The 27,302-nt window shown below is 45.8% G+C and overlaps 1 protein-coding gene across 2 annotated transcripts in view; it reads right to left on the reverse strand.

The window, feature by feature from the left end:
- CLIC5 (chloride intracellular channel 5) overlaps positions 1-27,302 on the reverse strand; it is a 114,361-nt gene that overhangs the window by 26,635 nt on the left and 60,424 nt on the right. For both annotated transcript variants that reach the window (XM_006120668.4, XM_006120670.4), the window contains exons 2-4: positions 14,001-14,110; positions 13,663-13,788; positions 11,943-12,049 (exon numbers count right to left, since the gene is read on the reverse strand). In XM_006120668.4, the coding sequence (XP_006120730.1) occupies positions 11,943-12,049; positions 13,663-13,788; positions 14,001-14,110 (343 nt within the window). The remainder of the gene's footprint in view (positions 1-11,942; positions 12,050-13,662; positions 13,789-14,000; positions 14,111-27,302) is intronic.

Here is a 27,302-nt window from a genome sequence, read left to right on the forward strand (position 1 = left end):
TTTGGTCCAAAGAAGAAATTACCTACCCATCTTATCTCTCTATGAAACTAACATCAAGATCATACTCACTGGATTCTGCCTAGGATTTCCGACTTTGGCATCAGCCAAGCAGGGGATTAAATGTTCATGATTCCAACCACAGCAGTGGAGATTTGTGAAAAAAGTCAGAGGACAAAACAATCTAGTCACACTATCCAAGCAGGAAGTTGGACTATTCCTGTGCTGTGAAGACCACTCCTTTAGGGAAGCCTGTAAGGAAATTATTGGGTGGTGGGGGCAGGGGTGGAAGGAATCAAGTCCGTTGTAATTGAATGGGCTTGAAATAATAAATATGCACACTTTCTTTAAACGCAGCGTGCCACATCCTGAGAATCTGGAATCAATTCCTTCCCTTTCAAGATGCTAAAAAGTGGTGGAACTTTGATACGGCCCGAGTATGTTTGCTTCTGGGCTTACGGCCCTCGCTAGCCTGTTCCAACCCTTTCAACATTTGTATATAAAAAACAGCACAGTTAGCAAAACAAAGAAGAAAAAAGATTGGAAAACTCAGAGAACTATTAAATTGGGGCTACCTTGCTGCCAAAGAGGTCTGGCAAGCAGGGGAGCCAACAGCCACACTGAGCAACTGGGCAAGATTGGGTGGGCTGGCTCTGAACTCCTGGAAGGGGTGGAGCCTTAGGTGGAAGGGGTGGGGTCTCGGGTGGAAGGGGCAGGGCTGGGGGCAGCTATCCTCAGCACTGCCTGCAGTGCACCATGCTGTCTCTGCCCCCCCACACCCCTCCAGGCCTTAGAGCTGCCCAACGTGGTGTGTGGTGCTCCAGAGGCAATTTAAAGGGCCCAGCACTCCGGATGCTGCCGCTGCTGCAATAGTGGCAGTGGCCGGAGACCCAGGCCCTTTAGAAATGCCAGGCCCTGAAGTAGTTGCCCCCTTTGCCTTCCTCCCCCTGTTGGCGAACCTGTTGATAAGTAAATGAATCATGATCTATAACATCTTGCCTCACAGAACTACACCAGAAAGCCATCACCTGCTTCTGGGCCAGGCGCAAAAGTCAGTGGATGTGCCCAATGCATCACTGCAAGGATCCGATAAAAATGATGTTTTGTCTGCTCGGCTGTGTCTACACTGGCATGAATTTCTGGAAATGCTTAAAACGGAATACTATTCCGTTTTCAGTTTTTCCGGAAAAGGAGCGTCTACATTGGCAGGTTGCTTATCCGGAAAAGCCCTTTTTCCGGAAAAGCGTCTGTGGCCAATGTAGACGTGCTTTTCCGGAAAAGAGCCCCGATCGCCATTTTCATGATCGGGGCTTTTTTCCGGAAAAGACTACTGGGCTGTCTACACTGGCCCTTTTCCGGAACAGTGTTCCGGAATAAGGACTTATGCCCGAGCGGGAGCAGAATAGTTTTTCCGGAATAGCGGCTGATTTTGTACAGTAGAGCATCGTTGCTTTTCCGGAAATTCAAGGGCCACTGTAGACAGCTCGCAGCTTATTCCGGAAAAGCGGCTGATTTTCCGGAATAAGTGGCCCAGTGTAGACACAGCCCTCATGTTAAAGCACTTTTGCTTACAAGTATTTTGAAATGACCCTCTGATTCAAAGTCTCCTCTGATACCAGAGCTGATTGGGAATCAAAAACCCCATTCCAGGGACAATTCCAGCATTTCGAAAATACTTCCAGATAGGAACAAAAGGGCAAAAATTTCCCACAAAGTCAAAAGTCTGTAAAACTTCAATTGGGACCACTGAAATGTTTTCTTTCAATAGTGAGGTAGGCCCAGGGGTGGCCCTAGACTAGCTGCCAGCAACTGGCGCCCTAGGCGAACCATGCAATCGGCGCCTCCCTCCCCCCAAACTCCAAGGGCAGATCTAGGTTGAGGTTTTTGGTAAACTGGGAAACATTTTGCCCCTTTTCTCCATTTAATGTTTTTTAAGCATATTTATTTAAACAGGCATAATTATTCGGTTTGTCCATCCAACCAATGTTTCTGAGATCAGATTAAAATACAGACACAAAATTTTCAGAATAGATTTGTACACGACAGGTAGACGATATTTCAGTACGATATCAAATAAAAATGCATTACAAATGTTAATTGTAATAATTTTTATTATTACAAATCCAAAATAGTCCACTACGCGATCCTGCTTTAACTGAAATTACCACCACAGCCCTGGGAAGGGGGGGCTGGGGATGGAGTTCTGTGCAGGGCCGGACTAAAGGGTGGGCTAGCCGGGCAGCTGCTCAGGGCACCAACCTACAGGGAGTGCCCGGCTCCTGGTGGGCTGCAGCGGCCGCCTGGGTGGGGGCCATGTTAACCCCCGCAGCACTGGCCAGCAGCGCCCTTCCCCCCTCAGCCGCAGGACCCTGCATGGCCAGGCGCAGGCTACCCCGGGCGGCGCACTATCAGCAGTGGCCAGGCCGACTGGGCAACGCATGTGCCGTGCGTCCGCCCACACGCCCCGAGGGTGGACACGTACATGCGTCATGTGCCTAGAGGCGGGGCCACGTGTCCCGGGGGTGGGCCCACGCATGTGCTGTGTGCCTGGAGGCGGGGCTGTGCTTCCCGGGGGTGGCGCAGCATGCCTGGGGTCTGGGGCACCAAAATGGCTCGGGCTGGCCCTGGTTCTGTGGCTGGGGACAGGGGGGCTAGGGAGAGGGAACAGGGTGCCAGTGGGGGGAAGAGAATCCCCTGCACCTGCCTCCTCCCAGGATTCCACCCCCCAAAGGAAAGCCGGCACACGCCTCTCTCGGGGCTGCCCCCCCCACCCGCTGTGGCACAGGGGAAGCCGGCATGTACCTTCCCTGGGGCAGACCCTCCCCCTCCCATGGCACAGGGAACCCCCGCGCGCCGCCTCCCCCAGGGCCGACCCACCCCACCCCATGGTGCAGGGGAAGCCAGTGCATGCCTCCCCCGGGGCTGACCCCCCTCCTCTGTGGCACGGGGAACCCCTGGGGCCGACTCCCACCCCCGCGTGCCGCCTCCCCTGGGGCCAACTCGCAGCACTCCTCCTCCGGGGCTGACTCACCCCTCCTGTGTCTCAGGGAAGCCGCCGCGCTCCTCCTCCAGGGTCGACGCCAGGCGTTACAGGAAGGGGAAGGGGAAGTGGCAGGGAATTTGGCACCCCATTTAACTTGGCACCGTAGGCGGCTGCCAAGTTTGCCTATAGGCACAGGCTGCCCCTGGGTACGCCAGCTGGATGAGGCAGTATCTTTTATTGGACAAGCTTCTGTTGGTGGAGATTTTGAGTGCCACAGAGCTCTTTAAGTCTGGGGAAGGTAACCAGTGTCCAAGCGAAATACAAGGTGGGACAAACACTTCTGCATTTGTAGAACAATGGAAGTTTAGGGCTGTCTACACTGGGAACTTACATTGGCATAGCTTTGTCTCCCGGAGTGTGTAAAAAATCCACTCCCCTGAGAGATATAGGCCTTGTATATACTACAAAATGTCGACCTAATTTACAAAACATGTAGATGGTATCATGAGCTTTCGTGGGCACAACCCACTTCTTCAGATGACCCACAAAACCTCAAGATACCATCTACATGTTTTGTTAGTCTTTAAAGTGCTACCAGACTATTTGTTGTTTTTTATGTTTTTCCTGTTACAGACTAACTTGGCTACCCCTCTGAAGGATCTAATTTATGTTAGCATGCAGCCACTGAAGTTACAAAATGGCTTGTGTGCACGGGGCCGGCCTGAGCCATTTGTGCACCCCGGGCCCCGGGAGCGTGGTGCTGTCCCCAGGAGTGCAGCACATGCGCGACCCCACCCCGGGCGCCCAGCACATGCGCAGCCCTACCCCCGGGACACTGGCACATGCACCCGGGCCGGTAGCCCCACACAGCACTCCCTACAATGGGGCGCTCCGGGCGGTAGCCTGGTCAGCCCGTAGCTTGGGCCGGCTCTGTGTGTGCATGCACATTGGGCTCCTTGTGTCACTGGTGCTTGATCAATTGCATTATCAGGGTGGGGGATTGTGGGACAGTTCCTGAAAGCCAGCAACAATCAACACAAGTAACACAGTGTCTACGCTTAGACTATGTCGACCTAACTGCCTCGACTGTGTCTCTGTGCAGCTCAGGGAGGGGGTGTTACTAAAACAGCATAGACAGGCACTTATGGCAATGGGAGCCAAATTTAACTGAAGACATTTCCACCGCTAGACCAGCACAAGGCAGCTTACATCAGCCTAAGAGTGCAGTGTAGACCAGGCATAGACGTGCCATCCGTCGGATGGTTCAGGGCAAGCGCTCCAGGCCCTGTACTCTGAGAGGTGCCACAGGACCCTGGACAGCCAGGAGGATTACTGAGGGGCCTGCCCCCCACACTGATAGGCAGCGTTGGGCAGTAGAGCAACTTGGCCCCAGCCCACTCCGCTCTCCCCACTCTCGGCCACATCGCTCAGGGAGGGAGGTTTGGGGAAAGGGTGGGGGGCCCACCCCTCGCACTCACCGACAGTGGGAAGCGGAGCAATACAGCTGGGAGACGGGGGAGCGGAGCTGGCTGGGGCCAGGTCATGCTACTTCTTGCCACCGCAAGTGTGTGCAGGGGCAGGGCCTACCCCTGTTGCCAGTGCCAGGCCACACTGCTCAGGGGAAAAGGGTTGAGGCAAGATATTGAGTGGGGGCAGGGCCTGGGGCATATGGGAAGGGGTGTTCTAAGCTCTACACTTCCCTAGGGGTGGCCCTGTGACCAGGCCTTAGATACACCAGCCTAACCCCCTGATATTGAGCAAACCACCACCTCTAGGGAGGTAGATTACCTACAGTGATTGGAGAACCCCTCCTGTAAGTGTAGGTAGTGTCTACACCGAAGCACTACAACGGTGCAGCTGTGCTGTAGTGTTTTAAATGTTGGCAAACCCTTAGTAGGCAGCAGGATGTGCTAGACATTCTTGTACTGGGACATCGAACTAGTATCCCTGTTAAGTCCATAGTTTTTAGTGTCCAGCAAAGTTATGAATTTAAGTTCCCGGGCTTGTCAGGAAGCAACACAGCCACAACACTTGTTTCACTAGTGTCACTTGGATACATTTCATTTTGACTTTTATACTATAATAAAGAGATTAAATATAATATATATAGCACACATCATATTAAATATAATATACACATGTATGTTAAAATTTATGTTTTAATGCAATATAAAAGACAATATGACATTAATTGAAACACCAAAGAAACAAAACCTTTTGACATTGTCAAAATGAAGTGTTTTGACTCTTTGCCACTTAAAATTTCATTACCCTGTCCCTGAAACATGCTCCAGGTTTTGACAAAATTTGATTTTTTTTAATTGAAAACGGTTCCAGAGAAAATTTGCTCACCCCCTCTGAGAATAAAGCTTGTTGCTCTGTATATTCACCCACTTGCCAGCAGAGTGCACCATAAACCTTAAGCCAAATGGACAAATGTAAGCAAGGACTATGTTCGTTTACTGTCAAAGGCACTAATGCAAGCAACTGCATCTCTTTGTTTCCATAGTAACATCTCTGTGCACCAGTTTAGCTCCAAATGAAAAAAAAATCAGCTGCCTCAGCTACTTCAAGCCAGCAGACTCACCAACATCTTCTTTTCATCTTACCTTTGGAAATATCAAATATTACCAGGAACTAGTTCCCCTGCCAATGTCACTGCTGAAGCTACTGCATGGCTCATTATGCAACCCCCTGTCTGAGAAAAGATTGCTTTGATTTGTCTTGGGAATATAGCAGCATTCATTAATCCTCACTTCAAGAATTCTATGCCCCATAAATTCCATTAGAATAACCCAAACACTTCACCCCACTTCTCAGGAAGGATATAATAGTCACTGGATGTAGTGTGAGATCACTTTACTAAGATCTTGTTACCTTTGCTAAACATACTCCAGAACATTTACCAGGAGGCTAAAAGGAAAGGTCATAAATCATTAAAACTAAAATACACTTGTCAAAATTAGAGATAAGCTGATGCTGCAAAACTTCAGTTTCTGAGTTCATGTGCATTAGTGAATTTATCCTCACGTATCCAGTTAGAGAAGTATTAATCAAACACCCCAAAATTGATAAGTTGGGGGTCTTGGCATTTGATTTGGATCTATCTTTAGTATAAATCTTCTGTTGTGTAATTGTAACCCACACACCTACAGGGTGTACTGTACTGTCCCACAGAACAGCACTTAACCCACTTACAAAGAGAAAAAGAATGAGTTTGCTTTATAGCCTTAGCTGAGAGCCAGCTGACTTTTAGTTCAAGCTGTAGAGGCTCATGCACAAAGTTTCACAGGTCCTAGGTTCAGGTCTGCCTGCCGCGCATTACGTAATGCACTACCTTGCAGCTGTTTGGGATACATTTGTACCTTGTGTGTTCGTCTACACTGCGGCGCTATTTCGGGATATCGGAAGTATCCCAAAATAGCTATTCTGCATCTGTTGAGTGCACCTGTTATTTCAAAATATAATGGGCTCACTATTCTGACGTCCCTGTAAACAAGCATTAAGGGATGTTTTGGAATAGCACTTTATTTTGAATTGTGGCACTCCATAGACAGTGCCAAATTTCAAAATAAGCTATTTTGAAATAACCTCGAAGTAAGCTATGTGATTTGCGTAGAGCAAATTCTGTAGCTTATTTCGAGGTAAGGGTGCAGTGTAGATGCACCCCTATTCGCAAACTTTGATCATCTGTACTGGATCTTTTAGTACAGATGGAGACAATGCCTGATCCAAAGACCATTGCAGCAAGTGGAAAGCTTCAATGGGCATAGATCAGGTACATATTGAATAGAAATACTATGGTTACAGCTTCATTAGCGTTGGACATTTTCTGGAGTTAATGAATGGTCAATTGTTCTATAATACTAATGTCTTGGTTAGTCAGCTAAACCCTGGAAAGTATATATGATTAATTAGAGACCATGGCCCTGGGATGCATTAGAAATGCATAACACAGACAAACTGTTCCTCTAGCAATTTGAGGTCTCTTTGGATTTCACCCACTAATGTGGAGATAGGACATGAGACAACAATTCTTCTGTCTGTAGTAATAATGGTTCCTACTGACAGGAACTTGGTACTTGTAAAGAACTTTTCATTATGAAAGTACCTCGCAAAAGTTAATGAATTAATTTGTGTAAAAGTAAATGGTTACTGAGGAATGTGTGGTTAGGTTTAAGGACTAAAATATTGGCTGGAGGCTAAAAAAATGTTCAGCTATCTCTCAGCATTGGACTGCTTTGGCCCACGGCTTACCTGATATTTGGCTCCATGACCTTAGGGATTGGATCAGGCAGGAGGTAGATACTAGGCAAGGTAGACAGGGCTGCAACAATGCTAATGGCTGGGGCTCCCAGTGGCTGGAGCCCAGAGCAGGTACAGGTTAACAGAGATAAATGAGACCTTGCATTTTGTTGGCGATTCTTGCACTTACAGGAGTGTGGGGACCTGAAGTTTTTGTGGAGTGAGATTCTTGCCTCTGTTGGTGGCCCCTACCATCTGACCTCCCCCCGGCTGTGTCTAGACTACACCTCTCTGTCGACAGAGAGATGTAGATTAGGCACGTCGAAATTGCTAATGAAGCAGGGATTTAAATATCCCAGGCTTCATTAGCATAAACATGGCCGCCACTTTTTTTTTTAAAAAACAGAGCTTTTTTGGGAAAACAACAACCAAAAATGGCAGTCTAGACACGGATCTGTCGAAAATAAACCGTTTTTCGACAGATCCTGTAAACCTCATTTTTTGAGGAAAATAAACCCTTTGTCGACAGAGGGATGCAGTCTAGACGTAGCCCCCATGTGGGGTAGGTATGTGGGTGTGACTCACATGGTGAGCCTCACCACTGTGGCGCATCCTACTGGCCACTCTGGGCATTAGTTGGGTTCAAAGCTGCAGCAGCCTCTTCCAGCTGGTGCCTCACCTACTGGTTACCTGTTTATGTGTTAATGGCTCTGCCACCTTACATTAGGACCCGCGTCCCTCCGAGACCGTGATGCCCTTCTGTCTGGGTACTTCCCTGCCATGGTGCCCCCCCAATCTCAGGTCCTCCCCCTCAGGGAACCCCAACCCCCATTCCTCCCACCTTGCCTCAGTGACTCTAAGCCAGTCCTCAACTAGCCCCTTACTTCAGGGGCAAACTGCAATCTGACATGTCCTCTCATCATCGGCAAGGGGTGGACCTGCTGCCTTTGCCTCCCCTCTGGCTGCCTCCCTGAAGTCTTAGTATCCCTCAGGCATCTGTTGCTAGACCTCATCCTGGGACTACTGAGGCTGGATCTCTTCTGGATCATCCAGCCTTTCCCCAGCACTGCTCTGTTTGTAGTACCCAAGCTAGCAGGCAGCTAGGTCCTTCTCCCTCCAGGGCTGGAGTGATCATGTACTCCACCTGGCCAGCTGTCTCTTTAATACAGCCCTGCTGGGCTCTGATTGCTGCCACAAGGCCTCTCATGATTGGCTTCTAGCTACAGCCCTGGCCCAGGGCTGTTTTAAACCTTTTTATACCTGGAGTGGGGTGACCACCCCATTACAGTGACAGAGAGCTGACAGCCAGGGAGATAGTCTACCTCCCTGATTTCATTTTTTTCCAGAGGCAGGATGGAAGCGAGAAGAGACTTCCTCGTCCCATGGGAGTTCTCACATTGCACAGAGACGTAATCGTCAACTCTGTGCCACTCACACCCAACTTCTATGTAAGGGGCAGGTTAGCAATGTGAGACAGCTCTCTGTCCAAACCTCACCCTGCACAGCAGTCCCTATAGGACGCAGCAGCCACTGTAATTAAGAGAAGCCCCTGGGTTGTTCTGTGTCACGGCAAGAATAGGTTTAACCCAGCGTGGCCTAAGGCCAAGGCTGATTTCACTTATGCTGTTGTAAATAAGACTCCCTCCACTGGCTTCAGTGCAGTTACACTGGTGTAAACAGAGCATGAACGATATTAAAATTGATCCCTAGGACTCCCTGTAAACCCCCTCCTCACACACACACATACACATCATTTTGGGCTTGTTTGGGGTGTTTTTAAACAAGACATATCATTTGACAGGAAAGAGAACCATCAGACAGGGTCAAAAACTTGATGCCATGGTGCTGTCACCATTTACTCTGCTTCCTGTCCGGAGCCTTATACTATTAAAGGGATCTCACCGACATGCCCACCTTTCAATTCACATTCTTGACCTACCATTAAGCTGCTGTGTTATACGGCATCTCATTCAAATCACCAGTCAGAGTGACTTTCATAATTCTGCCGTGTAGACGTAGGTCACCATCGGGCTCTCAGGGTATGTCTAGACTGCAACCCTCTGACGGCAGAGGAATGCAGATTAGGCAGTTCAACATTGCAAATGAGGCAGGGATTTAAATATCCCATGCCTAATTTGCATAAAAATGGCCACCACGTTTTGCTGACTCAGCACTTTGTCAGCAAAAAGCAGCAGTCTAGAGGGGGATCTGTCGAGAAAGAAAGCCTTTTTCGACAGATCCCTTATGTCTCCCGCAAAGACGTAGATCCTGTAAACGTCTTTGCGGGAGACATAAGGGATCTGTCGAAAAAGGCTTTCTTTCTCGACAGATCCCCCTCTAGACTGCCGCTTTTTGCCGACAAAGTGCTAAGGCGGCAAAACGCGGTGGACATTTTTTTGCAAATTAATCACGGGATATTTAAATCCCTGCCTCATTTGCAATGTCGACCTGCCTAATCTGCATTCCTCTGCCGACAGAGGGATGCAGTCTAGGCATACTCTTAGTCAGGACTTGGCTGCTGTCTCCTTATAGCTCTTGCCTCTGGCTGCCCTCTGGAACCCTCACTCGGGGACATGCTGACTGTCCTCTGTGGAAGTTGAGCTGAACCCTGGTGTCCTTCAGACCAGTCACTAGCACTGCTCCTCAGGTCCAGCTAGAGACCACTGACAGAGAGCAGACATCCAGTGCCCTTCTCTGGGCTGTAGCATTTGTTCTATGGCTTCTGGACTCTCTAACAGCCTCTCTTCTTGGGCAAACTTCCTTCCCCACATCACCACTCTGTGCCCAGCTTCATCTTTCAAGCTCTCCTACTTCAGGTGGAGCATGGTCTGCAGGTGCACTTAATTGGACTTGCCTGTGAGAAGGGTCACTCATTAGGCTCGACATGTCCCAACGCAAAGTACTCTCACTACAAGGTGACACCAGGAGCCTGTGGCAGAGCTGGGACCTGAACCTAACCACAAAATTAAGCTTCCCATCCGATAAGCCATGTCTGGGCATGGTGCTCAACAGACAAATAGAAAACACAACAACTGATCAACAGACTTTACATTCTCAGGTGAGAAATCTCAGAGGGATAGCCATGTTAGTCTGCAACTGTAAAAACAATGAGGATTCCTGTAGAAAGTAACAAAGGGTATGTCTACACTACCCCACTAGTTCGAACTAGCGGGGTAATGTAGGCATACCGCAATTGCAAATGAAGCCCGGGATTTGAATTTCCCGGGCTCCATTTGCATAAGCCGGGCGCCGCCATTTTTAAATCCCGGCTGGTTCGAACCCCGTGCCGCGCGGCTACATGGGGCACGAACTAGGTAGTTCAAACTAGGCTTCCTAGTTCGAACTACCGTTACTCCTCGTGGAATGAGGAGTAACGGTAGTTCGAACTAGGAAGCCTAGTTCGAACTACCTAGTTCGTGCCGCGTGTAGCCGCGCGGCACGGGGTTCGAACCAGCCGGGATTTAAAAATGGCGGCGCCCGGCTTATGCAAATGAAGCCCGGGAAATTCAAATCCCGGGCTTCATTTTCAATTGCGGTATGCCTACATTACCCCGCTAGTTCGAACTAGCGGGGTAGTGTAGACATACCCAAAGGTATTAGGTCATGAGCTTTTGTGGCTAAAACCCACTTCATCTGATAAAACTCATCGGACGAAGGGGGTTTCACCCAGGAAAACACATGAGCTAGTCTCTAAGGTGCCACAGGACTGCTCGTTATTCTCAGGGAAGGTGTGCCCTGAAGAGTGAAAACACTCTGCCAGATCCTCACAGGTGTAAATTGGCATAGATCAGAGGTCCCCAAAATGTGCGCACTCTATGGGGGTGCAGAGGAACATTCGGGGGCATGAGGCTGAGATCCAGCCCAGCCCCCATGAGAGGCAAGGAGGGAGCACCACCCCCATCCTCCTGGATTCAGTCCTGGCTGCTGGTCCCAGCTGCTGGCTTCACACCCAAGACTCCACTGCCGGCCCTGTGCCTGAGGCTCCACTCCCAGCTCTAGGCCCCTCGGCTGCTGTCCTGGGCCCCTGGCCTAGTTTCCACTCCCAGTCCCATCCCTACCCTCAACTGTGCCTCCAGCCTCAGCCTGCATACCCTAGTGTACACCCCCCCCACACGCACACACACACACATGAAGTCACAACCCCATTCCCAGGCATGGCTTGGGGTGGGAGGTGCAAACAGGAGTAAGAGGAGGTGTGATTCTGAAAAGTTTGGGGGCCACTGGTGTAGGCCAATGGACTTCCATAGAGCTGCACCCATTTACACCAGCTGGGGATCTGTCTCTCTGGTGGGAGAGAAGAATAGAGGAGTGTAGATGCTGAGGGGATAGCTGAGGGGATAGCTTTAGCTCCAGACACTTCTGTGTGAGTGCTTTAAAGGGATGGTCTGGAGCTTCTTGGCTAAAAACACAGGCTAAGAAGCCAAATCACGGGGTTCATCTAATTAATTTGTAAATAAGGTATCACTGTTATGCAATAGGGACAAGCCTGCTATACCAACTAAACACAATCCTCAGGCATTTGAGAGCAGATGACTCATATTGATAGACTGATGCAAATTCAAAGTAACTCCTTTCAATTCAAGGCCAAATGGATTGACAATAATACCTGATGCCACCTAAGAATATGCCAGGGAAATGAAATACATGAGTGACATTGTGCTTCATTTTTCCAAGTGTGAAACCTCCTTGCAAAGAGTTGGTGGTGCGTACTACTCACCAGCATTGTCCTGCTGCCTGGTGTTTTTTATGTATGCAGAGAATTTGGAGAAGATATCTATCCCTGCAGCGTTTGATTCACGATGTGTAGCAGCCAGCTTGGGGTACCTGAAAAGGAGAGGAGCACTTTGAAAAATAATGTCCTATTGTTACCAGCAATATACTGCTGTTTAGAGAAAAAGAGGGAAAATATCCCAGTTCCAGGAACTATAATTAATGCTGTCATTTATCTCAGCATGACAGCTTGGCAAAACCCTCTTAATAATACTGCTGTCCTAGCGAGCTAGGCATTTGGAGAGTTACACAGTAATGGTTTTATGACAAGGGTCATTGTACTAGCACTTAATGTGACCAGCAGCCAAGGTAAAGTAGCTTTAAATCAGAAAGAGGCATAGATGTCTAGCAGAGTGTGGGGGAGTTTGGCAGCAAACTCCCTCTATTATCAATGGCAGACCTGTGCTTAATTCCTGGTGCTGAAAATGTAGCCCAGAAAGTAACAGCAAGAAGCTTTTGTATAATGAAGGTGGACAAGTGTGGAGTTTTGATTGTGTGTTTTTTTAAAGATACGTCTGGTGCAAAGGAACGTATTGCTTTGAAAGACCAGAGCAGATTAAGAGCTTGATCCAAAGCCCACTAAATAACCATAATGACATTCTTTGACTTCCGTGAGTTTTGGATAGGGCTCTAAAATGTTCTAGCATATTTGATCTCCTACCTTCAGCACTGGTCAACAGCTCATGACTCAACAGAAAGTGAAACCACCCTGCCATGTATGTAGCCAGGTTTCAGATTCATAGAACTCGAGATCAGAAGGCATCATTAGATCATTAACCCGACCTCTTATTTTACAAAGGCCAAGGAATTTCACCCAGTTGCCCCTATTGTTAGACTATATAACTTGGGTTTATGTAATCCCCACACCTACTGGGTGTGATTCACTGGCCCGTGTAGTAGCACTTAGACTGCTTACAGAGAAACACCTGACTTTATAGCTCAAGGTGTAGAGGCTCATGTACTAAGCTCCAGAGGTCCAAGATTTGGCTCCACCTGCTGGCATTATATTTAGCTAAAGCATATCTCCCAGAAAGGCATCTAGTCTTGATTTGAAGACCACAAGAGATGGGGAAATTACCACTAGTCTTGGTAGCTTGTTCCAATGGTTAAATACTGTCATTGTTAAATATTTGTGCCTTATTTCTAACTTGAATTTTCTGACTTTCATTTCTTGTCATGCCTTTCACCCTTAGATTATAAATCCCTTTGGTACCTGGTATTTTGCCATGAAGACATTTAGACACTGTAAAAAAGTCACTTCTCAATCTTCTTTTTTGCTAATTTAAACATATTGAACTCCTTTAGTTTCTCACTATAAGGCTTTTTTTCTATCCTTCAAATAATTTCTGATGCCCTTCTTTACACTGAATCCAATATTTCAACATCCTTTAAAAACGTGGACACTGCAAATGGATTTCAAGTATGGGTTTCAGATTCATACAGTGTGTTGTGTTATGTGTGAGGAGAAAACATCCTGCAAGTATTAATCTTGTAAACAGCCTTTACATTTGCAAGCAGTCCCACTGAATGCAGCTGGACTTTTCTATGAGTCCAGGAGATTCCTGTGAGAGACAACTGCAGGACTGGGAGCATCTTATAGCTCCAGATAGAATATCTTCCTCCGTTCCTAACAAACTCTGACCCCCCAAAAAAGCACAATGTGTTACTTTGGAGGCACAAGCATCTCCTCCAGGAACTCCTCGATTTTGTTGATGTCTGTCTTGACCTCTCCATTAAAAGTCAAGAATGGCGGGTGTGTCCCAGGAGCCAAATTGTGTAGATCAGCTGGCTTTCTGCAGAGAGAAAAGCAATACTCATGGTAGTAATTTATCATCATAGAGCCCCACTCATATTCATGGCAGACAGGAAACCAGTTACTTGCACACACCCCTTATTTCATTCAGTATTCATCAGTATTTTGTTGATGCAAAGCCCACTGAAGCCAATGGGGCAAACTATGGGCCATTGTGATGGTTTTCAAATAAACTAACCAATAACTTGTTACCTTTTCAAGTCAACTGTGGTGACATTAAACACGACCCCTTTGAGCCAGAGGATCATGAAGAGACGCTGTGAAAAAGGACAGTTCCCAATACTTTCTCCATCTATACCGGCCTAGGGGAAAGAAAGGGGAAAAAAATGAGTGCTCACATGAACACTGCTCACATCCCGTGAGAAAGAAAACTTGATGTTGACACAAAAGTACCAGACTGAAAATAAACAATGTTAGGCAAGAGCACTTAAGGTCACCAACATAAAAATGGAATTTCTCCAAGCTTAGCTTTGGCCAGTAGTTTGAGAGAAGGTCCTAGCCCATGTAATAAGAATATAAGAATGGCCATACTGGGTCAGACCAAAGGTCCATCTAGCCCAATATCCTGTCTGCCAACAGTGGCTTATACCAGATGCCCCAGAGAGAGGGATTACAACAGGTAATCTTCATGTGATCCCTCCTCTGTCACCCACCTCCAGAGACTAGGGATACTATTTCTACCTATCCTGGCTAATAGCCATTGATGGAACTAATCTCCATGAATCTATCTAGCTCTTTTTTGATCCCTGTTAAAGTTCTAGCCTTCACTGCATCCTCTGGCAAGGAGTTCCACAGGTTGACTGTGCACTGAGTGAAGAAAAACTTCCTGGAAAGTGGGTCCCTAGCTATCATTTCTGGAACACTGTCTAGATTCTTAATTTCCCTTTTCCACTTAAAATCAGCTGTGAAACAAAGCCTTTAGAAAACTCAGGTACAGATCTTCAGCTGGTGTAGAGGGTCACTGTCCCAGGACTTTGATGAAGCAATGACGTTTTCTCACCAGCGGAGGCTTTCTCACCTGCAGTCCTTACTGAAAAAGGACCCAAGAGAAGACTTCTAGATCCAGATTGGATCCACACATTTCCAACATCCAAGGATATTTAGATCTGGAGTTCTAGTTTACATTCACAGAAGAAATGAGGCTCAAACTAGGACATTTGGATCCCAACCAAAAGGTGAACTTTTGCAAAGGTCAAGGGAGACGTGTGCACCACAGTTTCAGTTTGAGTCCATCCCTATAGCTATTGAATTTCCTACAAACAGCTACAAGACAATAAAAACCTGCTAGCCTTAGCACTGAGGAAATGGCCTGGTATTTCCTTCAGGAGTGTATGGTCTTTTGGCTATGTAACGATACAAATAACATGGTTAAGCTAAGCAAAAGCTGCATCCAAGGTCAACATCCTTGCATAATAATTATCAGGGTGGTCAAAACTTTTAGGACAATAATGGTTTTGATAAACTCAGTTTTAATTTGTGGTACCGTCATATCATGCTGTTTAAAGTGCCACAGGACTTCTCGTTGTTTATGGTGTTTAAGACATTCCTGTGATTTTGCTGAAGTAACCAACCTCTCTTTGTTTACCCAGGTTGAAGAACTATGATTTATGCAGAGTATGTTCAGGATATGGATGATAAAATTATTTAGCAAATACAAGTTTCTTCCTTTAGAAAAAGGCATTACTCTGCTCTTATAAGTTTTGTCTCCTTGGTACTTAAGTTGAGAGACAGTATTGGTGTGTCCAAAGCAGGAATCACTTCTAATTACCACAGCTCTGCAAAAGGTTTGCAAAACAACGAGAAACGCAGGGGACCATCAGCCTTGTCGGGTTCCTGGGCAAGGTGGGAGGGGGACCTACCTCCATGCTCCCAGAAAGGGTGTGGCCTCAGGTAGAAGGGGCAGGGCTGGGGGCAGCCTGCTCTCAGCACTGCCCAGGCTCCACCCTTCTGCTGACCAGAAAGCACCACCCGGGGGCTTTGGATCAGAGAGCTCTGGTGGCAATTTAAAGGGTGATGGATGTCTTTAAATCACCAGGCCCCACGGCAGTTGCCTCCTGTCAGTGGGCCTGCAGAAACGACATAAAGCTTGGCTGGTTTTACCAATTCGGTCTGTTCTGTTGAAAGATTTGCTGCTCAGAGTTATGAACCTGTCAAGCATCCTGAGCTACTTGTAGGTGAGCCTGCTTTTGCAGAGACGTAAGATTGACTCAGCCTGCTAAATTCCAGTTGAGATTCAGAATTCCAAGTGCCCCCAAGGTTTTTGTCCAGTCTATTACAAAGAAAACTTCTATTCTGGGACTCAGTTCGGATTAAAACACTTGCAGCGTGTGGGGGCACAGAACTGAAGGTGAGGTTCAAATGCCTCTCTGCTTGAAACCGCTGAGTCAGCATGCACTTGATTTTTGACATGGGATCAGCAGACACCAGAGTAAAGCTGAAGAAAATACAAGTGGAGTAGCCCGGTTTTGCACATCTCTGCAACATAATATAGTTATTGCAGTTCTGCAAATTGCATGGTAAGATCCGAGACTGAGTTACCACAGAAAACTGGGCACTTTCACATTGTTGGACCCAAGTAATTATTGTGAAATTACATCCATTAAACCTGTGCCAGTGCCTGTTAACTTCTTACTGAAAAGGGGTGAGTGCAGTAAGTGGATATGCTGGCCGAAAGCCAAATTCTCCCCTCTGTATTATCATGGCAATTCCACTGAAGTTAGCCCATGGAGTCTATCACTAACCTATTATATGCTCAAACATTTGGAGAACACTGAGTCCAAGGAGAGATCAGTGTAGACAATGGGCCTGATTCCTGACTCATTTATGCAGATTTATTATTTCCACTGTATCTGATTCACTGTTTCCCAGCACTTTGCGTCAAGTGGTTGTGAAATGCCACCACCAATCACACATCCACTCAGTGGCAAAGTGGACAATAGAACCCATTCTCCCCTGTAATGCAATCTGTCCACTAGATCCGTACTTTTCTCTCTGCAGAAAATATAGGTGAGGCTCTTTTAGTTCAGAGAGTCCTTTCCTAATAATAGCCAGTATTTTAACATGCAACAGTCAGAACAAGAACAAAAACCTTATATAGATAATAACGTCAAAGGGCAAGCAGAGCATTCTTGGATCATTTCTGGAGTCTATTAATATGCCAGGAAGAGAAGGAGAAGAGAAGGGAGCTTCCTAGGCTTACTCAGACTGAACTTCCAAAGGAAAACAGTTTGCATGATAGCATCCATATAGCAATTAAATCAAAGTCCACGCTACACCTGCCCAGCACAAGGCAGAGTATAAATAAGATCTTAGTCCAAATAAAAAACCAAAGCAGCGGACAAACAAGAACGAAGCTAATAACCGGCACATTGAAAAAAATTAGATGTGTTCTTGCTTGCTATTCGACGTGAATTAGCCATTGAAATGCAAATGCATACGTGGTCTCGGTTGCACTGTGAAATAGATCAGACATTCATTCATGAGACAGAGACCTGATGATGTACGTTTCTTTACCAGATTTAATGCTGACACTTGTGACTGGGGTTGGATGCGGGAATTGTAGGTAAGCGTTTTAGGAGCTAGATTAAAAGATTCTGGAAATTTATAGTTTTAAAGTATCTGAAGTTCAATGGATATATCTGTAGCAGAGTAACAAAACACTCATGATTGGTCAGTAATCTCCTTCTCCCTTCCCCCAAAACACTGATCAAATAATGCCTGTGAATAAAGGCCTGATCGTGCATACCCTATGCATATGAATGATACATTCTTATGCGAGTAAGGAAGCTCATCTGAAGAAGAGGTTTTGCTCATGAAAGCTCATGATACTATCTATCTATCTATCTATCTATCTATCTATCTATCTATCTATCTATCTATCTATCTATCTATCTATAATTTGTTAGGCCTCTAAAGCTATGTCTAGACTTCAGGCTTCTTTCAGAAGAAGCTTTTCCAGAAGAGATCTTCCAAGAAAACTTCTTCTAAAAGGGAGCATCTATACAGCAAAAGCGCATTAAAAAAGGGATCTGCTTTTTCGAAAGATAGCGTCCACACTGAATGGATTACTATGGACGGAGTGACCACCGGCACCTGTGCTTTTTCTTCTTTCCTCTTTTTGCAAAAGAACTCCCTCTTCCCCGTCCTCACATGTCTTTTTCTGAAAGAGCTTTCGGAAAAAGGCTTCTTCCTCATAGAAAGAGGTTTACCAATGTCAGAAAAACCCCTCTGTTCTTTCAATTTTTTTTTCGAAGAACGCAATTGCAGTGTGGACATAAGTGAAGATTTTTTGGAAAAATGGCTGTTTTTCCAAAACAAAAAAACCCCCTCTGCAGTATAGACATACCGTAAGATGCCACAGAACTACTAATTGTTTTTAAAGTTACTGACTAACCTGGCTACCTCTCTGAGACGTGTAAGACTCTCATCGCTTATAACTCGATGATGCTTTGGAGTTTGTAAGAAGGGGTCTTTCTCTAGAGCTGTCTCCCTTCAGTTTTGAAGCCTCCCAGTTTGCTCATGTGGTTTCAATTAAACTCAAAGGAATCTGACTGCTACTAAAAGGCATCAGTTCTTTTTCTGATTAGCCTCCACATTCTTAGATACTAAAAGTCTAATTAGAGGAGGATCCTCCTCTGAAATTCAGTGTAAACGTATTAGAATAACTCCAACCTCTCACCAGCTGCTTGCCTCGAGGTGAGTGGGATGAAGAATGAATGGGATTTCAGTCTTATTACATATAGGAGACTCCTCCATAAATAGTTCAGCTATTTTTAATGTAATAATTCTACAGTGATGTGTAGGAGAAAGCCAGAGGTGAGGGAGTGGATTTGATAATTCACTGAAGAAGAAAATCAGATGGGTTTAGAAACAAGACTCAGTAACTCAATTGGCCTGAGCCAAGTATTTATTAATAATATCAGTCAGTACCTAGAGACCACAACTGTTGTCAATGACTGGGATCAACAAACTGTTCAGGGCAACCCATAATAATGTGGTATATGATATAGGCTTTCTCGCGGATTCCTGAAATAGTCCAACTGGTTTGCCCATTCTGATATTCCTTCTCATACAAGGAACTGAACATTACTTTAATTAACCTTAAAATAACCCATGCAGCTTCATTTCCAGCTATTCCAAGAATGCAGCAACCTCAAAGGCAAAACAATATCGTCATTAATTATGACAATCAAAATGACAAAGGATCCAGTTTGAGCATTTCAGCAGAATGCTGGAAAGTGCTGGATTTCTGCAGGCTCAGGATGTATTCAAAACTATCTTGTCTCCTTGTGGTTTAATTTTTCACTGCACTGGGCCCATTGTGCATAATGGGAGGACGTTTTTTCAGGTCCCCTTGGGCACTGTGGCTTGTATGCAGATATTTTTGATGATGCTCATATACTTTTCTTTTTTCAAAGGAATTTTAGCAAGTTAACAGACACAGGAACACTCATTGATCTACATATTGCCTGGTGAGGATTAACGAGAGATTCAGTTTTATCTTTCTTACTATCTAACTTTATGCTACACAGCGTTATGCCCTCTCTATTTTATAACTGGGAAGGAGTCTGCCTTTTGACCCTTACTCTAGTTGCTCTCAGAACCCAAGGGGGAAGTGAAAATCCTATCTGAAGCCAGGAAATCTCCTATGTATTATCCTACACACACACACACACAATGAGATGAAGCCAACGTATTACTGTAGTGAAAAGTGTCTAGTCTCTTTAAGATGTTCTTCTCCAAATACTAAAGCCAGTAAGGCATGTCATCAGTGGAGAGAAGAGTACGAGTATATGCTTAGTATGGTCCTGGTAGGTCTCAGTTAAGAACTTAATGGGTATTGCTGGCATTGTGTAAGATAGGGCATTCTTGTTGACTGTGACCCCAATTCCTGAAAGCATTTTACTACGATCTCAAATACACCCCAATTCAGGGTATGCTAGTCTTTATGTATGTACTTCAGTTCCATTATTTTCAATGAGAGTTAAACACACGAACAGGGGCCCATTACAACAACACATTATTATTTAACATTGAAACTTTGTTGGACTTCTTTCAAGACTTCAGCTATTGTTAGAGGAAATTCTAAGCAACAATCTTGGGAAAAAATACACATACTTGAGATGGCACCATTGGTGCATGCTAGGGATGTGAACAGGTAACCAGTTCACATTGGCAGGTGGGGAGCTGCTCTAGCTCTGTTGGGTCCCTCTGCGGGGCCACCAGTCGGCAACCTGCCCCATGCGGCTAGCGGCTGAGGCTGGGAGCCAGCAGCCAGTCCCTTGTGGGGCTTAGAGCGGGAGCACAGAATCATAGAATCGTAGGGCTGGAAGAGACCTCAGAAGTCATCAAGTCCAGCCCCTTACCCAAAGCAGAACCAATCCCAACCAAATCATCCCAGCCAGGACTTTGTCAAACCAGGACTTAAAAACCTCTAGGGATGGAGATTCCACCACCTCCCTAGGTAACACATTCCAGTGCTTCCCCACCCTCCTGATGAAATCGTTTTTCCTAGTTTTTCTAGCCAGGCTACAGCAGTCCCCCATCTGGGATCTCAAGCACTTTACTTGATTTCTAACTCTATCACTTCAGTTTCTGCATTGACACACAGTAAAACTACATGGAGCTGGTCAGACTCACAAGTACGGGGTGGGTATGGGCTATACCAAACATCCAAATTACAACATTGTTAACTGGCTTATATACAATTTTCTAAAACTGACTGGAAGGTGATTAGCCATGCCAGGAATAGGCCACGTGCCTTCTGATTAATGGTGGAGCTAGGAATGGAAATTTGAGTGGGCCCCAACTTATGGTGGATAGGCAACAACCTGAGAGCTTGGCTGGATCTCTTTTTGGCTCTGGCACACTAGGTCCCATTTCCTATCCCATTACTCAGTCCCCAACCTCTCATGTAGTGCACTGTTCCCCGTGTTGCAGAAGCAGTGGTCCCCGGTCCTTTCTGTACTGTTGCTATGGCTCTGACTCTGGCTGCTCCTGGTTGCATGGCCCTCCCCTCTGTGGGCTGTGAGGAGCCCATAAAAGTCCCTGCAGTGCAGTTGTGCTCCCCCTAGTATATCCTCCCTGTCCTTATTGGGTAGTGATGGGGAGGGGCAGCTACCAACCACACTGAAGCAGCTGTGAGGAGACATTCTCTTTGCTCAGTGCCTGGACAAATCCACTGCTGCTGCTATTGTTACAGGGAAGGAAGACAAGGGACACACAGAGGCTCAGATCTTGGTAGGACTTGGTGCAATCTGGGTGAATTATGCCCCTGTTTCTGATACCTACCCATTAGACCACACTACCGCTCTGCTTTCTCTTATACTGCCTTCTATACCCGGAACAATTTCTCTGACTCTCTTTACCACCCATCTTTCTTCAGATACTTCTTTAAAAGCCACTTCTTTCATGGCTTCCCAGCACAGACCTCTCTCCTGTATCTGCTTTAAAAGTGAATAGAAGAAAGGGAACAAATCCCATGACCCCAGAAAACATCTGTAATTTAAAAAGGGGCTTACACTGCTAACTTTATCTTGTACAATGTTTACGCTGTCCTTACACCTCACCTCTATCACGTCTCATTGTCTTTGGCCTTACTTAGACCGGGAGCCCCTCCAGGCAGGGTCGTCTGTAATTTATGATAGTTTGTAAAGCACCACGAGTATTTATAGGGTTATTTAAATAAATACATAAGTTGCAGGAGCTGAGGGAAGGCAAAATCTCTCCCTAAACCTCTGCCCAAAGACCTGCTGCAGGGACAGCCTGAGAAGCAAGCATTCCCCTCTCCTTTCATACGAACTCTGGACTGAATTGTTTGATTATTTTTATTTGGACTACCCCAGCAGGGCAAAGGCCTGGGACTGAGCTGACCCATTCTGATGAAGGAGGCAGTTACCACCCAAAGAGGAAAGGAAAATGACCTTACTACCTACAGCTGCCCAGAGGTGTCTTGAGAAGAGCACAACCCTCAAATGGTGACTTTGGGACAATTGCTGGGAGGTGATAGGAAGTGGCCCAGGGAGCGCAGCCTTGAGCAGTCCCAGCTGTCGGAGCCCTGACAGCTCCCAAAGGGCCTTAGGTCAGAGCCCAAAAGTGGGGAGAGCTTTGGTTCCCCTACCGACAACCCCACTGCAAGTCATAAGCTCTGACATCTAAACAGATCTCCTTACTAACCAACAGCAAGCACGGGCCATCACACTAGGAAATAGACACAGGAGAATCACAACTAGTGTCATAAAGGTCAGCACTTTGACTCAGACATCAGTTTTCACCATGTCTGTGCTGTATTGTGACGAAGGGGGCTTTGTGCATGGGAAGAGGAATTGTTTACTAAGAGTACGACAATTCCACCCCGGCCTGGAAGGCAGAACCATTACATTGCTACTCGTTCTCTGCACACATGTAATGGAGCTTTCAGATTATGAGAGATTCACGGGCCTGTATTCTTGCCTTCACCTTGGTTCATAGCTCCCATTGACTGACTACAATATTGGTACACTGGGCCTATTGCTGCTGCCAATAGAGTTAATTGACAAATCTGCCATCAGCTTCATCAGGAGAAAAAGTGTTCACTTCTAGGCAAAGTCTGGATTCAATTCTTTTTAAAGTGCCTAATTTCTGTCTATCAAAATGTCCACAAACTCCAAGAAAAAGATCTGAGCATGCTGTAGCCTTCAATCAGTCAGTCATGGGTATTTACAGAGAACCCCTTACCATAAGGTATGTCTACACTGCAAGACAACACTGATGCAGACTTGGGTCAGCTGATTTGGACTGGTAGGGCTAAGGGACTTTAAAGCTACTGAGTGGACATTTGGGCTCCATGGGGTCTCAGATCCCCAATTCTAGCCCACGCCTGATTGTCCACACTGCAATTTTATAGCCCCTTAGCCAGTCAGCTGACCTAGGCCAGCTGTGGTGTTTTAAGGAAGTATAGACAAGATCCATGGTTTCTATGGAAGATATTTCTATAGGCTGGGAGCCAAATGAATTTTTAAATATTTGTATTCAAAAGCAGTAGAAGAAGAGGATTAGAAATAGATCACTGTCAGCTGATAAAGTGGCAGCTGTAATGCAAATGATAGTAAAATTACTATTGTTTCCATGAGAGATGGGGTGCAGACATAGGAGTAATTTCTGGTGTTTCACAGCAAGGACACAAAGTGCTTTTGTCCCCACTGCATAGTGACAGAATTCTGCATGTGTCATCCATGTAAGAAGTAAATCTGTGCACATCTGGAATTCAAATGTCTTACAAATCTCTGATCCTGGGATAGTACTCTCATCATGCTGTATATTCTGCAAACGCCGATGAACTATGGCCAAATGTCCTGCCTCTAAAACAGAGTATCAGGCTAACAAATAATAACAGCAGCCAGGTGCTGAAAGTTAACACTGAACCTGAAACTGGAGCTGTGGCTGAATTATTTATTGAAATTCCATGACTTTATATGCACTATTAAGGGCCAGGCCAACTTGCAGCTTTTGTACAATATGGGCTAAAGGAGCTTTGTTTATGATAATATGAAAGCATTTCCTACCTAATCAATTGGTCTTAGTGTGAGACATAATCTATACTCATTTGACACTTGATTCACTGGAGAAGTGCTGAGTATCTGCAACACCTATACTTTCCCTGAGATTATAAGGGAACTCAGCGACTCTTGGGAGATGCTCAGCACTTTGCAGGGTTAGACTTTTTCTACCCCCATTCAGCCCCACTGAAGAAAGTACTGTTGCACAAGGTGTATATACTGAAGTACTCAATGTTGGTTTTTTGCCTCTGTCTTCACAGACAAGGCCAGCTCCCAGACTACTGCACTAGGCAACACTGTATGACTTTGTCTACACTGCATGTTTTTGTCTACACTGCATGTTATGCCAGAAGCCATACTAGATCATCACAGTGGTACCTTCTGGCCTTGGAATCTGTGAAGATGGGAGAAGGAGGCAATGAGAGCTGAGAAAAAGAGAATAGGCAAAAGACCCTTTCTAAGCTCAGTTATGCTAACGAGGGACTCATTAACATTAGTCATGACATCATTAACATATTTTCTGCCGATTCTTTTTGCGCAAAAAGAAGCAGGGTAGCTACTTCCGTTTTGTGCAAAAAGCCCTTTTTACGCAAGATCCTTATGGTCAGGAGCTCTGCTGGTTATGACACTTGCTCTTGGTGAATCCACGAGAAAAAGGATCTTGCACAAAACGGAAGTGGCTAGCCTGCTTCTTTTTGCACAAAAACCCCTTGTGCAAAAAGAATCAGCAGAAAATATACTAATGATTTTGTGACTCATGCTAATGTGTTCTTCATTAGCATATTTTCTGCCGCAGTGTAGACGAAGCCTTTGGGAAGGAGGCAGGCAGCCCTCCATGGAGAAAGAACAGGTTAAAAACTATTTAGAAAAGCTGGACATATACAAATTCATAGGGCTGGATTAAATGCATCCAAGGGTGTTGAGGGAGTTGGCAGATGTCAATGCTGAGCCTTTGGCCATTATCTTTGAAAATTCATGCAGCTAGGAAGAAGTCCCGGGTGACTGAAAAAAGGTTAATGTAGTGCCCATATTTAAAAAAGGGAAGAAAGACAATCCAGAGAAGTACAGACCAGTTAGCCTTAGCTCAGTCCCTGGGAAAATTATGGAGGGGATCCTCAAGGAATCCATTTTCAAGCACTTGGAAGAAAGGAACGTGATCAGGAATAGTCAACATGGATTCACCAAAGGCAAGTGTCATAATCAGGAGAGCTAACCAGCATCTGAGGACTAAGGGGTTAACTAATGTCTTCAGCACCTAGGCAGGTATCGGGTAATCAGCCAATAACAATGCAGGTAGGAATTTCAAACTGGGAAAGAGGAATTTTAATCTTTCCCTCCTTTGTCTGAAAGGCAGAGCAGTTTCTTCCTAGACTGAAGGAGATGGGAGGCACGTCTCTCTCCATGAAAACACTTTTTACAATACGTAAGTAGGGCAAAGTTTAGGTAGTCCATCTGGATTTTGTTGTTTTTCTTGGTTTGGGAATTTGGAATTAATGTCTGAGCTGGTAAGGGTGTCTTCTCTCTTTTGTAACTAAAGTTTTGGCCCAGGGGCGTCCCCCTGAGTACCTAGATCAATTGGTGGCCCTTTCCATCTAGCCACTTTACTATGCTTGCAACTGTAGTTTTGTTTTGATAACAAAAGTTTGTTTTCTTTTTCTAATTAACTGGAATTGGTTGATTCTTGTGTCCTGGAAGGTCTGTCTGCGTGTATCTGCATGCCTGACTGAGGGCTCAGCTACCACAGACTGCAACTTTTTTGCCCTCTTTTAGTTTTACCTTGGGAAGGAGATTTCCCAAGTGATTTCTTCCCCGATTTCTTGTGGAATTACTTGGGTGGTGGCAGCAAATTCCCCAAAGTGTAGGTATTATAATTTGGGGGGGGGGGATTTTTTTACCAAAGCCTGTAGAGACAAGGTTTTGGGGTGCTCTTGTGGGCCCCCACTTCTGTGTTTATCGTGCCAGAATGGGGAACAGCTTTGACAGCAAGTCATGCCTGATCAATCTAATTAGTTTCTATGATGAGGTTATTGGCTCGGTGGACATGAGGAAGTCAGTGGATATGATATACCTTGACTTTAGCAAAGCTTTTAATATGGTCTCCCACAATGTTCTTGCCAGCAAGTTATAGTATGGATTGGATAAATGGACTGTAAGGTAGATAGAAAGCTGGCTAGATTGTCGGGCTCAATGGGTAGTGATCAACAGCTCTATGTCTGGCTGACGGTCAGTTTCAAGAGGGGTGCTCCAAGGATTGGTTCTGGGGCTGGTTTTGTTCAACATCTTTATTAATGACCTGGATGAAGAGATGGATTGCATCCTCAGCAAGTTTGCAGATGACACTAAGTTAGGGGGAGCGGAAGACAAAGATACATTGGAGGGTAGGGATAGGGTCCAGAGTGACCTAGACAAATTGGAGGATTGGGCCAAAAGAAATCTGATGAGGTTCAACAAGGACAAGTGCAGAGTCCTGCACTTGGGACGGAAGAATCCCAAGCATTGTTACAGGCTGAGGACTGACTGGCTAAGCAGCAGTTCCACAGAAAATGTTCTGGGAATTACAGTGGATGAGAAGCTGAATATGAGTCAACAGTGTGCCCTTGTAGCCAAGAAGGCTAATGGCATATCAGGTTGCATTAGGAGGAGCATTTCCAGCAGATCTAGAGAAGTGATTATTCCCCCTTATTTGGCAATGGAGAGGCCACATCTGGAGGATTGTGTCCAGTTCTGGAGCCCCCATTAAAGAAAGGATGTGGACACATTAGAGAGGGTCCAGCAGTGGGAAACAAAAATAATTACGGGACTGGAGCACATGAGTTACAAGGAGAGGATGAGGGATTTGGGCTTATTTAGTCTGCAGAAGAGAAGAGTGAGGGGGGATTTGATAGCAGCCTTCAACTACCTGAAGGGAGGTTCCAAAGAGGGTAGAGAGAGAGTATTCTCAATAGTGACAGATGTCAGAACAAGAAGCAATGGTTTCAAGCTACAGTAGGGGAGATCTAGGATGGATATTAGGAAAAACTATTTCACTAGGAGGATGGCAAAGCACTGGAATGAATTACCAAGGGAGGGGGTGGAATCTCCATCCCTAGAGGTTTTTTATTCCCAGCTTGACAAAGCCCTGGCTGGGATGGTTTAGTTGGGATTGGTCCTGCTTTTGACAGGGAGTTGGATTCGATGATCTCCTGAGGTCTTGTCCAGCCCTGGGATTCTATGACTCCATGTGAGTGCAGACAGCTTTTAATCCTAAAAGATGCTGAATGCCTATAACTCCATTTGAAATCAGTTTGAGTTACAGATGCTCAGCACTCCTCAGTTTCAGATCCAGAATCCAGATCTTCTTGGTATCACTGCCTATAGCATATGGCAATGCACAACATGCTCAATAGGCAAATGATTTTCTTTAGGGCTAATTTTTCTGTTCGGAGGTGTCTGGACCAATCCTCCTAGCTAGGGGTGTGTCTAGACTACATGCCTCCTTCGACGGAGGCATGTAGATTAGCCAGATCGGAAGAGGGAAATGAAGCCGCGATTAAAATAATCGCGGCTTCATTTCAATTTAAATGGCTGCCCCGATCTGCCGATCAGCTGTTTGTCGGCAGATCGGGGCAGTCTGGACGCGATGCGCCGACAAAGAAGCCTTTCTTCATCGGCACAGGTAAGCCTCGTGAAACCAGGTTTCCCCCCTTCATTTCCCTCTTCCGATCTGGCTAATCTACATGCCTCCGTCGAAGGAGGCATGTAGTCTAGACACACCCAAGGTGAATGCACGCATAACATAAATAAATCTGCTGTTCTCTTGTGATGCACAGAGTAAACAGAACAGGGTTTCGCATTCATGAGGAAGGATGTGCATGTTTAATGCTTTCTACCAGGCAGATACACTCTAGTTTGTTCATCTGTCCATTTTTGCAGGGTGAAATTCGCCCCTGTACAAACAAAAAATCTTTGCACAAACAAA

Source organism: Pelodiscus sinensis, chromosome 3 (assembly GCF_049634645.1).
Source record: "Pelodiscus sinensis isolate JC-2024 chromosome 3, ASM4963464v1, whole genome shotgun sequence".
NCBI classification, from domain to species: Eukaryota; Metazoa; Chordata; order Testudines; family Trionychidae; genus Pelodiscus; species Pelodiscus sinensis.